Source organism: Dysidea avara, chromosome 15, assembly GCF_963678975.1.
Source record: "Dysidea avara chromosome 15, odDysAvar1.4, whole genome shotgun sequence".
Taxonomy (NCBI): Eukaryota; Metazoa; Porifera; class Demospongiae; order Dictyoceratida; family Dysideidae; genus Dysidea; species Dysidea avara.
Window position 1 is genome coordinate 9,903,451 of NC_089286.1, and position 16,616 is coordinate 9,920,066.

The following is a 16,616-nucleotide window of genomic DNA, read 5'->3' on the forward strand; positions in this document are numbered from 1 at the left end:
TTAGACATTCAATGGATGTGGTAAAGAGTGCTGTTGAGCACCTCAACTCAGGACAGACTCCAGTTATGACGTTTGACCAGCCACTCTTTGCTTTGGCTAAACAGATCCAGTGGAAGTGGCCAGGGAAGTATGGACAGGAGAAGTTTGTGATTATGTTTGGTGGTCTCCACATTGAGATGGCAGCATTGAAGACCATTGGTGACTGGTTGGATAACAGTGGATGGGCACAAGCTCTGGTTCAAGCAGAAATGCAACAGTAGGAATGGCTGATTCTTTACACAAAGCATCTCATGTTATGCGCACAAGAAGGGCCCACCAAATTACTGCTGCTGCCTTATATATTCTGCAACACCGTGCCTATGATCTTTACAGTCTTACCTGTTCCAGAGATAATCAAATTGACTTTGAGGCCTGGTGTGATGAGAGAAAACATCACTGTCCACAATTTCATTATTGGGCAACAACAATGGAGCTAGAGCTTTGCATTCTCACTTATGTGCGCTCTCTGAGAGAAGCTAATTTTTCTATGAATCTTGATGCCTTGACGGAACTTGTCCCCTGGTTCTTTGCACTAGACCACACTAACTATGCCCGCTGGATACCAGTGCATTTAAGAGACATGGCTGATCTTCCAAGTACACACCCAGCCATTTACAGAGACTTCAACAAAGGCCACTTTGTAGCGCAGAAGACCAAGCGAGTTTTCTCAGCAATTTCTATGGATCAAGCACATGAACAAAACAATGCCTGTGTCAAGGGTGATGGGGGTGCAGTCGGTCTCACTGATAATCCAAGTGCTTTGCGGCGGTGGATGATTTCTGGACCAGAAGTTTCCAGAGTAATTGGAGAATTTGAAAGTTCTCAGTTGAAGGAAAGTAGAAAAGTGGATACACGGCACCATGACCAGACAGCAAGTGTACAGAAATCTTTTGCCGAAGATGTTTGTCGTCTAGTGATGGTAATTGAAGAGTTGGGAAACCCATTTGAAGAGAAGAGCCAGGATTTGCTTGTTCTAGATACCAAAGAAATTGCAGATTCTGCTGTAGTGAATACCATTTTTAATGCCAAGTATATTGGTCAGGATCAGTTTAAAGCTTTCACAAAGGAATGCTTAATAGACAGGACAAAGTCAATAGATGATACAATTCATCGCAACAAGCTGCCACTGTTTGGCATCCCTGTATCCAAAGCATCCAAAGGAAAGCAACAGCTGAAATCCCTGAAGTGTGATGTTGAACTCTTCTCACTATTATATATTGGCTGTCAGACACGTGATGGAAATCTGGAAGCATTTTTCCGACATGAAAATCAAGCATGTCCTCCATCACTTTTTGTTACAGGAAAACTTCACCTAGGTACCAAAAGTGATATGCTGGTGTGTCTGGATGGTCTTTCTGAGGCACAGTATGAAGCACCCATAGTCTCTTTTGTAGTCATTGATGGAGCTGCTGTTGTTCAGATGCTGAAGCCAGGTACTGCAGAGACATTTGAGCAATATGCTCATCAGGGCTTTCTTCCTTACATATCTGGACAGCTTCAACACGTATCACGGCTAGATCTGGTATGGGACAGCTATGCGGTGGACTCCCTCAAAGCAACAGCCAGGGCAAAACGTGGAAAAGGAGTACGTCAACGTGTTGCTAATTCTGCACCAATACCCAGAAACTGGAAAACATTTTTGTGTGTGGACCTCAACAAGAAAGAACTCTTTAGTTTCCTTTCAAAAGCACTTATTGAAGTATGCAAACACGATGGCAAAGAACTGGTTGTAACAGATGGGGATGAAGTTTTGTGTGTGCCACACCAACTGGATGCTCACTTAATTGCTCCTTGTAGTCACGAAGAGGCTGACAGTCGTATGATGCTTCATGTAGTCCATGCTGCACAACAGGGCCATCACCAAATGCTAGTGCGTACTGTTGATACTGATGTTGTGGTGTTGGCGGTGATGGTGGCTGAAACACTACTAGCTAATGATGAAATTTGGATAGCCTTTGGGGCAGGTAAAAATTTCTGATATTTGGCAGCTCATCAAATAGCAGCTCGTCTGGGATCAGATAAGTCATGTGCCCTTCCTATGTTCCATGCCCTAACTGGATGTGACACTGTGTCAGCATTTGTTGGACATGGCAAGAAAACTGCATGGGCTGCATGGAATGCATTCCCAGAGCTTACAAATGCACTGTTGGATCTGGCACATGCACCTACTGAAGTTTCAGAACAAAGTATGCATGCAATTGAAAGGTTTGTCATACTTCTATATGACCGAACGAGCACCTGCACTGAAGTAAACCAGGCCAGGAAGAAACTCTTTGCGAAGACATCATCTGTGCAGAGAATTCCACCTACACGTGCTGCTCTAGAGCAGCATGTAAAGCGAGCAGCCTTTCAAGGTGGACATGTCTGGGGTCAAGCACTTGCTCCAGACCCTGTTCTTCCTTCTCCAAGTACTTGGGGTTGGATCAAGACAGATAATGGCCTATATGAACCACATTGGACCACACTTCCCGAAGCATCCAAAACCTGCTATGAATTTATCAGTTGTGGCTGCAAAAAAGGATGTCGTACCAACTGCAAATGTAAAAAGGCTGGTCTCCAATGCACTGCTCTCTGCAAGTGTGAAGAGGAATTTCCAATAAACTAAACTAAGATCATTTTCAGCACAAACCAATACATATATTATACTGTGTATTATTATTCTCATGCCTATAGTGCATTGAATATACAAACAGTAAATATGACTAGTATTGTATTTTCACTTCAGTAAGGATCAAGTGTTAGTTTCTTTGGAGGAAATACAGTTATTTTGCACACAATTGTTGCCAACAACTTTTCTTTGGGAGTACTGAATCTTTAACAGTGGTTTGAGACTAGTTATATAGCTGCCATTTTTATACAGTGTTGCTATGGCTACCATGAGCAAAACTGTGAGCGCTTCTATATTCAAAAATGTTCATTAGGTGTTAGTCTACATGTGTACCACTTTTGGTGCTTTTATCAAAAAGTGCACAATACTTTTGGTATGCTGCTGTACTAATGGGGCTGTCCAAGTTGAAGACAAAGAGTGATTACGTGCAGTGGCGAATTTAGGAAGGTTTCAAGGTTTCCACGGAAACCCCTTTTGAAAAATAATTACACAACAGTTGAGTATTTTAATTAATTATTGCAGCATGTGCCTATAATGAGTGATGTGCATGCTCAGCACTCCGTAAATAGGCTCCATAAATATTTATTTTACAGATAATTTCATACTAAAATTGTTGCCAAATGCAGTCTCAGAGCATCTAAATTTCAAAAATTTTCCTGGAGGTGCATGTCCTCAGCCCCCCCTAGCCATGCATTGTGTACATCAGTTTGTGTTCTGTTCCTTTTACTAGACCAAAATGGAGAGCAAAAATAACCTTAAACGTCCAGCAAGCTCTCCCGCCAATAAAGAAGACAAAAAGACGAAAGGAGACCTTGGTGACGTGTGTCTAGTTTGCGCCAAGGAAGCTACTAGTGATGTCTTCGAGTGCTCGTGGTGCGAAGGAATTCAGCACGCAAGTTGTAGTAGTTTGTCTACTGAACAGTGTAACGCTATAACAAATATAGCCAGTGTTAATATGTGACCGTCTCAGCAAAAACCCGTCTAGTTTGCACAATTAAAAAAAATATTTTTTTTTATTAACTCACCATTATCTGCAGTGTCCAAGGAATGGATCACCAAAGTTTCAGCCTTCTGTGGTGTGTAGTTTTCAGTGTTGGGAGTAACGCGCTACTTATGTAACGCGTTACGTAATATTATTACTTTTGTGGTAACAAAGTAATATAACGAAATACGCTATAAAAACAGGTAATATAACACAAGCTACTTTACTTACAAATGTAACGCGTTACCTAAGTAATATAGTTACTGTAACGAGTCTAATATTACATAATATTATTACTACAAGTAACGAAGTTACTAATATCGTTAGTTATCCTCTGAGTAATGCCTAGCCACAGCGAAGTAACGAGGCCTACTGAATGAAGCTTATTCACCAGCTTCTTACTTATAACCAAAATTTGCATATTGTCCAACAGCGCAATCATGTCACGTGATAAGGTGGTTGTTTCACACGTGACAGCTTAAGGCTGTGGACACAAAGTAATATAATATGTAATATTATTACAGTTACTTTATTTTATGGGTAATATGTAACTGTAACTAAATAGTTCAGTTGCAAGTAATATGTAATATGTAACTAGTTACTTTTACAAAGTAACTTGCCCAACACTGGTAGTTTTGAAATTACAGCAATAAGAAGTAGGAAGAATAAGGAAATCGATTTTACAGTGACTATACTAAATAAACTGCAAGCGCTTCCATTCACAGCCATAACTTCCATTTGGATTAGTCTACAAAGTTGGAATTTGGCTTACAATGTTCACCATGGATTGATTGGCAGATCAACCAAGGTATAGTTTTAGCCTTGCAGTCACTTGTGCATAGGCATATGAAGGCGGTTTGTTAGAAGAAACGATGACAATCTTGTTTACGTTTACTGCATCGTAAACAAACACACGTGACACCCATTCTGTTGAAGCTAAAAATCAAAACAAAGATTTTCTAACTCTCCATGAGCAGGCGAATAAGATGGCATATAGTTTTAATCAATTTGAGTCTTCCGTCTTCGAGTACTGGCCCAATAAAAACTTGCATATTTTTTCTTGTAGCATGCATAATTTTACAAATTATTTTTAAATTACAATTTTCTCAATACGCATGCTTGTGTTAACTAGACGGGTTTTCGCTGAGACGGTCACATATTGTATTCTTCTGCACCTCCTGCTTGAGAGCTCTGCCCGTTGCGTTGAAACAATATGAGAACCAGTCACTCATAGTAAACCACACAGAGTCTCAAATTAACAGCCATCAAAAAACCATCCTAACAACTATTAATAGAATTCACTAGGAAACCAACCATAAGATACTTGATCTCACTGCAAAGGTGAATAGTGTGTCCTCCTTGAACAGTAAATTGGATAAGAAAGTTAACCAATTATTGCAGTCACTTGACCAGGGGGATCAGTTATCTGTTGAAATGGCTACATCACATGATAAAGCACCAGCTACTAAAGAATCACTTACCCAGTTGGCTTCTGCTGTGATATCTGAACAGCAAGAGAAAGAGAGGCGTCAATTGAATGTTGTCATACATAACATTGAAGAATCCTCATCTGACTCGCCTCAGGCTAGAAAACAAGACGATATTGATAAGGTTGCCTCTATTATTTATAGATACTTAGCAATAAAATGTTCTGTTACAAATGCTGTGAGACTTGGCAAGAAGCTACAAGGAACTAAACCGCGGCTACTCAAAATTACATTAGCTACCATCCAAGAGAAGAAATCTATACTCTGTAGTAAAATTCACTTGCGCAAGGAAGATAACCCCCAAGAAATTAGGAAGGTATTCATTACCCCCGACTTGACGCCAGCTGAACAAAAGAAAAACAAAAAGTTGAGAGAAGAGTTGGCTAACCTTAACAAGGAGGACAGAAAGTACATGATAAAAAAATGGAACAATAGTGCAGAGAGGTACCCGTTAACTCCCTCTAGCTGCACTGATAATTATACCCCCTCTAGTGATTATACTAATCAAACAGGTCACAAATCATTTAAATTATTATCAACCAATTTTAGGGATATTAGGTCAAAGGTTGAATCATTCATGTGTATTATTAATGAAGAAGCCCCCCACTTTATTGCTGGAACAGAATCCTGGTTAAATTCTTCAGCTTTTTCTAATGAAGTTTTTCCTAATAACTACCACGTTTTTCGTAAGGACAGATTAGATGGATATGGAGGTGTATTTTTTGCCTGCCTTAATAACTTTTATTGTAGTCAGATTGATGTTTCCACACCATGTGAAGCAATAGCTTGTAAAATTGACCTTTCTAAGAATGGCAGGCTGATTGTTCTGACAGTATATAGACCTCCTAACAGTGATAGAGAATATATGCATAATCTATGTCAATTTATTGAGGAAATTCACAACAAGTATATTGATGATGTGATATGGATAACTGCAGACTTTAATTTACCCAATATTAATTGGGATCTGAACAGTGTAACTAGTAACGCATACCCATTGGATATATGAAATATGCTAATTGATGTATTTAGTATTGGTGGCTTTTTCCGATTAGTTACAACACCTACTCGAGGCCAAAATATTTTGGACTTGTTTGCAACAAATAGACCTACTCTAGTTGAACGTTTAAGTATTACATTTGGACTGAGTGACTACAAGATCATCTATGTAGAATCTTCTTTATCTTCTGTAGTTGTACAACCTAAACCTCGTAAAGTATATCTGTGGAACAGAGCTAATTTTCAAAATATAAATGAGATAATGTCAGATTTTTCTAACTCTTGCCACAACATTGATACTCCCATAGAAGAATTATGGAATATTTTTAAGACACAATGTAAAACCTGTTTGAATTCAATACCAACTAAATCACTCTCCAGCTCCATCAAGCACCCTAAGATTACTACATCTATCAGGCGTCTGTCTAAGTGTAGGTTATCGCACAAATCAAGGTATCTTCGCTATTTTAGAGACCTGAGGAATGGCACAATAATCACTGAGGGCAAAACCCGAGGTGATTATGTGCCATTCCGAAGGTCTCTAAATAGCGAAGATACCGTGGATTTGGGCGATAACCAATATAGATTATGGCTCGTACAGCTCTGGTCACTGCCAATAATGGCGGCTTCCTGATCGAATTAATGTTAAAACAACTCACTGGTAGGCTTCCTAGATGAATACGATCATCTCTATTATCCAGCGATGTTTTCTTCGCACTCTAGCGATGACTTCTGATAGCTGCTGTGACTGGAATCCAGCTAAACATGTGGCACACATGACATATAATTTTGTCACGGGTATCTAACCAGTTTAGATACCTACCCCGGGTATCGTGAATTTTAAATACCTCATTAATGACCAAACTTCAAAGCATACTATGCGTACTATAGTCTAATAAGAAAAAGCGTCTATATAACAATGCCCGTTCATCTCATTCTGAAACAGACTGGTCTACTTATAAGGAAATTAAAAACCTCACTAAAAGAGAATGTCAAAAGGCTCATGATAGTTATGTTTCAAATCTCATCAGTTCTGATGATGGTAGCAGTAATAATAATAAAAGACTCTGGAGTGACATAAAATCAAAAAGGAGAAATCAATGTGGGATATCATCATTAGAGAAAGACAGTCAGACAACTACTGATAGTTTTTCTATATTGAATGATCAGTTTCAGTCTGTTTTTACTGATACTCACTCCATACCAACTGCCACTCTTTTAGGTCCTACGTTTCCTAATATTTCACCAATTAATATTACAAGCGAAAGGGTACTTCAACTACTACAAGAATTAGACCCACACAAAGCATCTGGCCCAGATGGAATACCATCAAAATTTTTAAAGGAAACATCTGTCAGCATAGTCCCTGCTCTCACACTCATATATCAAGCTTCATTACATCAGGGTGAACTCTCCTCAGATTGGAAGAGGGCATATGTAACACCAGTGTACAAGAAGGGCTCACGTACTACTATAGACCTATATCTCTGACTTGTATCTGCTGTAAGCTGCTAGAACACATCATTTCCTCTACTATATCCTCTCATGTTAATGACTACAATATCATGTGCTCAAACCAACATGGGTTTAGAAAAAACCGGTCTTGCGAGACACAGCCGTTGGAAACCATTAATGATTTGGCTAGGGCTTTAGATGCAGGTCACGAGGTGGACATTCTATTCCTTGACTTCTCGAAAACTTTTGGCAGAGTGTCTCACAATTGTCTTTTACATAAATTGTTGCATTACGGAATCAATGACCCAGTATATAATTGGATTACAAATTTTTTATTCAATAGATGGCAACAGGTTATACTAGGCAACTATCACAGTAACCCATGCAAAGTGTCCTCAGGCGTCCCACAGGGCTCTGTTTTGGGGCCTTTACTTTTTCTGTTATATATTAATGATCTACCTAATAATATTACTTCTACTATAAGATTATATGCAGATGATGCAATTATTAGAATTATTCACTCAAATGATGACATCGAGAAGCTACAAGAGGATCTAAATATATTATTTCAATGGACAAATAACTGGTTTATGCTATTTAGTATATCTAAATATGAACATCTCACCATTTCAAACAAACACACACCACTAAACTCAGAATACAAGATCAACAACTCTGTTATCAGTAAAGTTACATCTGCCAAATATCTTGGAGTTACTATTACTCAAAATCTCTCATGGAAAGACCATATATTACAAAAATTACCGACAAAGCCAACTCGACTTGTGGATTTCTACAATGTAATTTAAGACAATGTTCTACTAATGTTAAGTCCCTCGCTTACATTACATACATTAGACCTATGGTAGAGTATGCTTCAGTTGTTTGCTCCCCACATACTCAATCACAGAAGGACCTTCTAGAAATGGTACAACATAAAGCAGCTCAATTTGTTTTTAACTCTTACACTAGAAACACCAGTGGGACAGCTTTACTTAATAGATTGGATTTGCTAACACTAGAGGACAGGAGAAATTATGCTAAAGTTACAAAATGCTACATAATGCAGTTTCAATTGACTTTCTACCATATCTTCACCCATCCTCCACAATTACACGTGGTCACAATCAAAAACTCATCCCTATTTCTACCAGGGTCAACTGCTACCACCACTCATTGTTGCCATCAACCATCAGAATCTGGAACTCCCTCCCTATCAAAGTTGTTGCTGTTGAAAATGTTGATGACTTTCAGACTAAATTACATACATGCACATTTACACACTCATGATTGAGTTGTTTGTGCATTGAATCAAATAAACAAATAATAAATAATCATATGATCATCATGCTCATACAGTACGGTAGTACTGTATATTAGGGATCATTCAGTTTTCGGATTTCTTGCCCAAAAATATCACCCTAAAGCCAGCCTCTAATTTCCTTCATAACAGCTTGGCAGTGTTGGTTAGGCATAGCCAAGCCCAAAAATGCCTTCAGAGTGACCCCAAACCCTTCCAACAAGTTTCTATGGAATTTTAAAATTTTCTATTTAACAGATTTTATTCTGACAAACTAACTGATGCCTTCAGCCAAGGATAACTCGACAATGGATAAGGCTACAGGCTTGATTTTTTCACTGCTTGACATCACTTCGTCCAGAGACGTGCCTTTCGCCAACCGCAGTACATACAATGCATGTATCATGGACTAACCTTTGTTCTCCTCTGTGTTCCAGTTCTTTTTGCTGACAACGCAAGGTGTCAATTTGCGATAGCGCAATACGGCTTCCCTATGGCTGTGTCTTGCTTTTTGTTTGGATTTTCTGTAGTGACTGGATTCAATGCAGAGAAGTGTTCTTTGTTTGTAACACTGTGTAACGAGTGGAACATAGCTACAAACGAAGCATAATGGCCACCTCACTTTTCAGTGCATAATTGATTATTGGGGCATGTGTTCAGATGCAAAAATTATTTTATGGAATACCTGGCACCATTCTTTCTTTTAATGTGGTACACATGGATTCAGTAGTCATAATTGTGTTATTAAAAAAGGAAACAAACAAGTAGGAAAATAAATTAGGAATTTTAAGCTGGATTAGGGATCAAAGAACAAAAAAGTAAGGAAACAAGGGAGCAGCTAAAAAGTTGTGAAACAACAGTGGTTGCCTATACCTGCAGATATACTAGTGAACATGTAATACCTAATCTAATCAAAAACAGCCAAGCTGTAAAAAAAGGTGCGGCCCCCAAAAAAGGCCATGGTGAAAAAAGATGTGAAATCCAAGGTGGCGGCCAAGAAATGGCTGTGATGGTAGGTTAATGGTTAAATTTTAATAATGACAATTCAGGTGAATTTGGTGCCAAGACCAAGTGGCACAAAATTCACCTGAATTGTCATTATTAAAATGTAACCATTAACCTACCATCACAGCCATTTCTTGGCCGCCACCTTGGATTTCACATCTTTTTCACCATGGCCTTTTTGGGGGCCGCACCTTTTTTTACAGCTTGGCTGTTTTTGATTAGATATCACTTCTTTTTGTATTTGTATACTGCAAAGCCAGCCTATGGCTGGCTTTGGGGCTTTTTTTAACCCTTGTGTTTTATTTCTTTACCACAGGAAGAAGAAAAGAACTTAAAGAAGATTTGTAATACTTCAATTATTTTTGATTTTATTAGTAATTATACAAATTATATACATACATTTATTACATGCTCATTATTCCCCGCAGGATATTTTTTTGCAGTTGATCTCTCTACTGGGTGACTTGAAATGTAGCTGAACTATATACAGGATGGTTTCTTTGTAGCTGAACTCTCTACAAGGTGACCTCTTCTAGCTGGTCTCTCTACAGGGTGATTTGTTTACAGCTAAACTCTCTACACGGTGGTTTCTTTGTAGCTAAACTCTCTACATGATGGTTTCTTTGTAGCTGAACTCTCTATAAGGTGACTTTGTCTAGCTGAACTCTCTACAGGGTGATTTATTTGCAGCTGAACTCTCTACAGGGTGATTTGTTTGCAGCTGAACTCTCTACATGATGGTTTCTTTGTAGCTGAACTCTCTACAAGGTAACTTCTTCTCTACAGGGTGATTTGTTGTAGTTGAATTCTCTACAAGGTGGTTTGTTTGAGGCTGAACTCTCTACATGGCGGTTTCTTTGTAGCTGAACTCTCTACAGAGTGATTTGTTTGCAGCTGAACTCTCTACACGATGATTTCTTTGTAACTGAACACTCTACAAGGTGACTTCTTCTAGCTGATCTTTCTACAGGGTGAATTGTTTGTAGCTGAACTATCTACAAGGTAACTTCTTCTAGCTGATCTCTCTACAGGGTGATTTGTTTGTAACTGAACTCTCTACATGATGGTTTCTTTGTAGCTGAACTCTCTACAAGGTGACTTTTTCTAGCTGATCCCTCTACAGGGGGATTTATTTGTAGCTGAACTCTCTACAAGTGATTTATTTGCAGCTGAACTCTTTATGTGGTGGTTTCTTTGTAGCTGAACTCTCTACAAGGTGACCTCTTCTAGCTGATCTCCCTACAGGGTGATTTGTTTCTAGCTGAACTCTGTAAAGGTGATTTTTCCAGCTAAACACTCTACATGATGGTTTCTTTGTAGCTGAACTCTGTACATGATGGTTTCTTTGTAGCTGAACTCTTTACAAGGTGACTTCTTCTAGCTGATCTTTCTACTGGGTGATTTGTTTGCAGCTGAACTCTCTACATGGTGGTTTCTTTGTTACTGAACTCTCTACAAGGTGAATTCTTTTACCTGATCTCTCTACAGGGTAATTTGTTTGTAACTGAACTCTGTACAAGGTGCGTTTTTGTGGGTGATCTCACTGCAGGTTGATTTGTTTGTAGCAGAACTCACTAAAGGGTGATTTGCTTGTAGCTGATCTCCTTGCATTGTGTCTAGTTTCTAGCTGATCTCTCTACAGGGTGATTTGTTTGTAGCTGATCGCTCTACAAGTTGATTTGTGTGTAGCTGATCTCTCTGCAGGTTGATTAATTTGTAGCCAATCTCTCTACAGTGTAATTTGTTTGTAGTTGAACTGTCTATAAGGTGATTTGTTTGTAGCTGATCTCTCTGCAGGTTGATTTGTTTTAGCTGAACTCTCTACAGGTGATTATTTGCAGCTACACACTCTACATGGTGGTTTCTTTGTAGCCGAACTCTGTACATGATGGTTTCTTTGTAGCTGAACTCTTTACAAGGTGACTTCTTCTAGCTGATCTTTCTACTGGGTGATTTGTTTGCAGATGAACTCTCTACATGGTGGTTTATTTGTTGCTGAACTCTCTACAAGGTGAATTCTTCTACCTGATCTCTCTACAGGGTAATTTGTTTGTAACTGAACTCTGTACAAGGTGCGTTTTTGTGGGTGATCTCACTGCAGGTTGATTTGTTTGTAGCTGAACTCACTAAAGGGTGATTTGCTTGTAGCTGAACTCCTTACATTGTGTCTAGTTTCTAGCTGATCTCTCTACCGGGTGATTTGTTTGTAGCTGATCTCTCTACAAGTTGATTTGTGTGTAGCTGATCTTTCTACAGGTTGATTTGTTTGTAGCCGATCTCTCTACAGGGTAATTTGTTTGTAGCTGAACTCTGTACAAGGTGCTTTTTTGTAGGTGATCTCACTGCAGGTTGATTTGTTTGTAGCTGAACTCACTAAACGGTGATTTGCTTGTAGCTGAACTGCTTACATTGTGTCTAGTTTCTAGCTGATCTCTCTACAGGGTGATTTGTTTGTAGCTAATCTCTCTACAAGTTGATTTAAGTGTAGCTGATCTCTCTGCAGGTTGATTAATTTGTAGCCGATCTCTCTACAGGGTAATTTGTTTGTAGCTGAAATGTCTATAAGATGATTTGTTTGTAGCTGATCTCTCTGCAGGTTGATTTGTTTTAGCTGAACTCTCTACAGGCTGATTTACTTGTAGCTGAACTCCTTACATTGTGTCTAGTTTCTAGCTGATCTCTCTACAGGTTGATTTGTTTGTAGCCGATCTCTCTACAGGGTAATTTGTTTGTAGCTTAACTCTCTATAAGGTGATTTGTTTGCAGCTGAACTCTCTACATGGTGGTTTCTGTGTTGCTGAACTCTCTACAGGGTGTTTTGCTTGTAGCTGAACTCTCTGCAGGGTGATTTGTTTCTAGCTTATCTCTCTACAGGTTGATTTGTGTGTAACTGGTCTCTCTACAAGCTGATTTGTTTGTAGCTGATCTCTCTGCAGGTTGATTTGTTTGTAGTTGATCTCTCTACAAGTTGGTTTGTTTGTTGCTGATCACTCTAAAAGTTGATTTGTTTGTAGCTGAACTCGCTTCAGGGTGATTTGTTTCTCTCTACAGGGTGATTTTTTGTAGCTGACCTCTCTTCAGGGTGATTTGTTTCTAGCTGATTGCTCTACAGGTTGATTTGTTTGTAGATGAACTCTCTACAGGGTAATTTGCTTGTAGCTGAACTCCTTACATTGTGTCTAGTTTGTAGCTGATCTCTCTACAGGGTGATTTGTTTCTAGCTTATCTCTCTACAGGTTGATTTGTGTGTAACTGATCTCTCTACAAGCTGATTTGTTTGTAGCTGATCTCTCTGCAGGTTGATTTGTTTCTAGATGATCTCTCTACAGGTTGATTTGTTTGTTGCTGATCGCTCTAAAGGTTGATTTGTTTGTAGCTGAACTCTCTGCAAAGTGTTTTGTTTGTAGTTGATCTCTCTACAAGATGATTTTTTGTAGCTGACCTCTGTGATTTGTTTCTAGCTGATATCTCTACAGTCTGATTTTTTGTAGCTGACTTCTCTTCAGGGTGATTTGTTTGTAGCTGATCGCTTTACAGGGTGATTTGCTTGTAGCTGAACTCCTTACATTGTGTCTAGTTTCTAGCTGATCTCTCTACAGGGTGATTTGTTTGTAGCTGATCTCTCTACAAGTTGATTTGTGTGTAGCTGATCTCTCTGCAGGTTGATTTGTTTGTAGCCGATCTCTCTACAGGGTAATTTGTTTGTAGCTGAACTGTCTATAAGGTGATTTGTTTGTAGCTGATCTTTCTGCAGGTTGATTTGTTTTAGCTGAACTCTCTACAGGGTGATTACTTGTAGCTGAACTCCTTACATTGTGTCTAGTTTCTAGTTGATGTCTCTACAGGGTGAGTTTTTGTAGCTGAACTCTCTACGGGGTGATTTGTTTCTAGCTTATCTCTCTACAGGTAGATTTGTGTTGATTTGTTCATTGCTGATCACTCTAAAGGTTGATTTGTTGTAGCTGAACACTCTGCAAAGTGTTTTATCTCTCTACAGGGTAATTTGTTTGTAGCTGAACTCTCTCCACAGTGACTTGTGCGTAGCTGAATTCTGTGTAGCTGAATTCTCTAGAGAGTGACTTAATTGTAGCTGAATTCTCTACAGGGTGCATGACTTGTTTATAGCTGAACTTTCTTCAGTGTGACTTGTAATGTTCTGAATCTCTATAGTGATATATTTGCTTAACTCTCCACATGGTGACTTGCTTCTTGCTGAACTGTCTATAAGATTAACTGTTTGCAGCTGAACTCCCTTGTGATGTAATAAAATTCTATAATAAAGTAAATAAATTAGCTGAATGCTGTATTAGGGTGACTGTTCTATTAGAGTATCTCGATCTCGCATTTGCTACACGGAGTTGGCTTTAGAATCATAACTCAGTGGTTTGTAATCCGATTCTACTGTACTACTGCAAGGACTTTCTATGATGATTATTCCAGCTATACACCGATTTTCAGCTCATTGCTCTAAGCGGTTTGCCTAGTAGGCGTGAAAACTAATACTTTTTTATTCGTAAAAATCGATCGCGTAATTATGACACAGGTTGAGTTTTGTGTCATATCTCCATGGTCTTTTTCTCGATTCCTTTCAAACCACCAAAAGGCACTCCTACGATGGTTACTCCATCTACATGGAAATTTTCAACTCATTCCATGAAGCGGTTTATCTTGTAGGCGTGACAACAAATCGATCTTGTTTTACGCGAATAATCGGTCATAACTCCTGAACCATTCGTCGGATTTGTACCAAATTTGATGCCAGGATTCGCCTTTGGACTCCCTTTCTGTGTGCCAAATTTCATGGCGATCGGAGTACACGTTTGCTTGTTATAGCAATTTTTGCAAGTGTGCGAAAAGACGAAGAAGAAGAAGGAAAAAAAACGAAACTTTGGCAGTTCGTATCTCGGAAATGGCTGGAGCGATTTCCTTCAAATTTGGAATGTAGCCTCCCCTGGCTGGCGGGCAACTGTGTAACAAATTTGGTTCTAATCGGATAAGTGATCACTGAGATATAAAGGTGTGAAAATGACGTTTTCGTTCTTCCTGTCAATATACTCACGGGTGTGGCGCGCCGGCTTCTTGGGCCGCACAACACACTACCGTGTGTCTTGATTCAGTCATGGTTATAGACTGAAGAGTAGGGATTAGATGTCCACTAGTATATCTGCAGGTATAGGCAACCTCCCTTTTTTCACAACTTTTTAGCTGTTCCTTTGTTTCCCTGCTTTTTCCCCTAATCCAGCTTAAAATTCCTAATTATTTCTTCTACTTGTACAGCTATGTCTATGTGCATGTGATAGGCTAATACTAGTCTGTTCACACCACAACAAGATTTTAATTGCTCACACTCGCACGAGAAGGCATTGCATTTGAGTGGTACCACAGCTGAATCATCATGGCCACGACTGTTACCTTACCGTATTGTATGATAACTTAAAGATGTTGATCATTGTAAATGTCATGTTATGTAAGAAATTTGCAGTAGAATTTGTTCACAATTTGTTTACACTCTCTACATATAATTGTAGTGAAGGATAACATACCTCTTAGTGTAACTTTACATCTATCAAGTCTTGTTTCATTATGTGTACACAATTTTATAGATGTATTCACAGATATGTGTACATGTGTTTGGTGTTGATGAGATGACCTGATAGTGATGATAATATCATATGTTATTTCTTACAGGATGGAGACACACCCATCCATTTGGCTTTAAGTGAAGGTCATGTTGAAGTGGTTGAGAAATTAATAAGTTTGGGAGCTGATGTTAATGTTGTTAATAAAGTAAGTGTTAACTACTAGTGTGACTAATTGTTTGATATGTATACACATGGTGAAGTGACTATTTAACACTTAAAGGTGCATAAGCCACTATAGTGACAATATAAGAAATGCAAGGAAATAGCATGATGCTTAACCAACAACTGTTTTCAGAACAGAAATATTATACACTTACAGATATCAATATTAAAAAGTTAGTACTGTTACTCCACATTTTTCATAGTCTTCTTTGTCTGTTTAAGTTGAAAATCTGTCCACAATCGGCCAGAATCACTATCATCTTACTCGAATGCTTTGCTCACGAAGATGACAACAAGGTGAATAATCTTGAGAGACTTACTGAAAGCAATTCTGCTTGAGCAGTGCCACAGTGGACAATATCAACTTGTAGATTGATAGAAACACTTTTCACATGATTAGAGTTGACAGAGTGTACAAACACCAGCTCCCATTAATAAATGGTACACTAATGCAATGTAGATACAGTAGAAGTTTCGTATTCAAGGAAACCTCAACAGCAACATTAATTGGGTATCATTAGAATGAGGAGCTTATAAGTGCCGAAGGTGCTTATAAGCTCCTGCTAGAGTACTGAACCCTGAACGGTGTAACTGATAACCATACCATTCTTCTAATCACTGTATGGTGAGAAATTTTTGAAGGGTTAAATTTTCAGCTTGATTGTAAATTCAATTTTTCTTTTTAAATGGATCCTCTCTACTGCACTGCCCTTAGATAATTGACTAGAAGGATTTGAGAACTCTGTGCACTAGGAAGCTAACAATGGTTGCATTAAGTAGAATATCCTGCTTTGATTGTTAAATATTGATTAATGCCCATCTGGCTTTCGTAGAATCCCTTCTAGTTACCCCTTCCTCCTTCATACATGTAGCAGGCTAAGATAACTATTTACTCATAAGGCTTCAATCAAGACTTGTGTCACTTGCGATCATGAAA

At 38.7% G+C, this 16,616-nt stretch overlaps 1 protein-coding gene across 1 annotated transcript in view; it reads left to right on the plus strand.

Moving 5' to 3' along the window:
* Positions 1–16,616, plus strand: part of LOC136245266 (uncharacterized) — a 248,123-nt gene that overhangs the window by 191,615 nt on the left and 39,892 nt on the right. Inside the window, exon 17 of the mRNA XM_066036756.1 lies at positions 15,564–15,662. Coding sequence (XP_065892828.1) covers positions 15,564–15,662 — 99 coding nt within the window. The remainder of the gene's footprint in view (positions 1–15,563; positions 15,663–16,616) is intronic.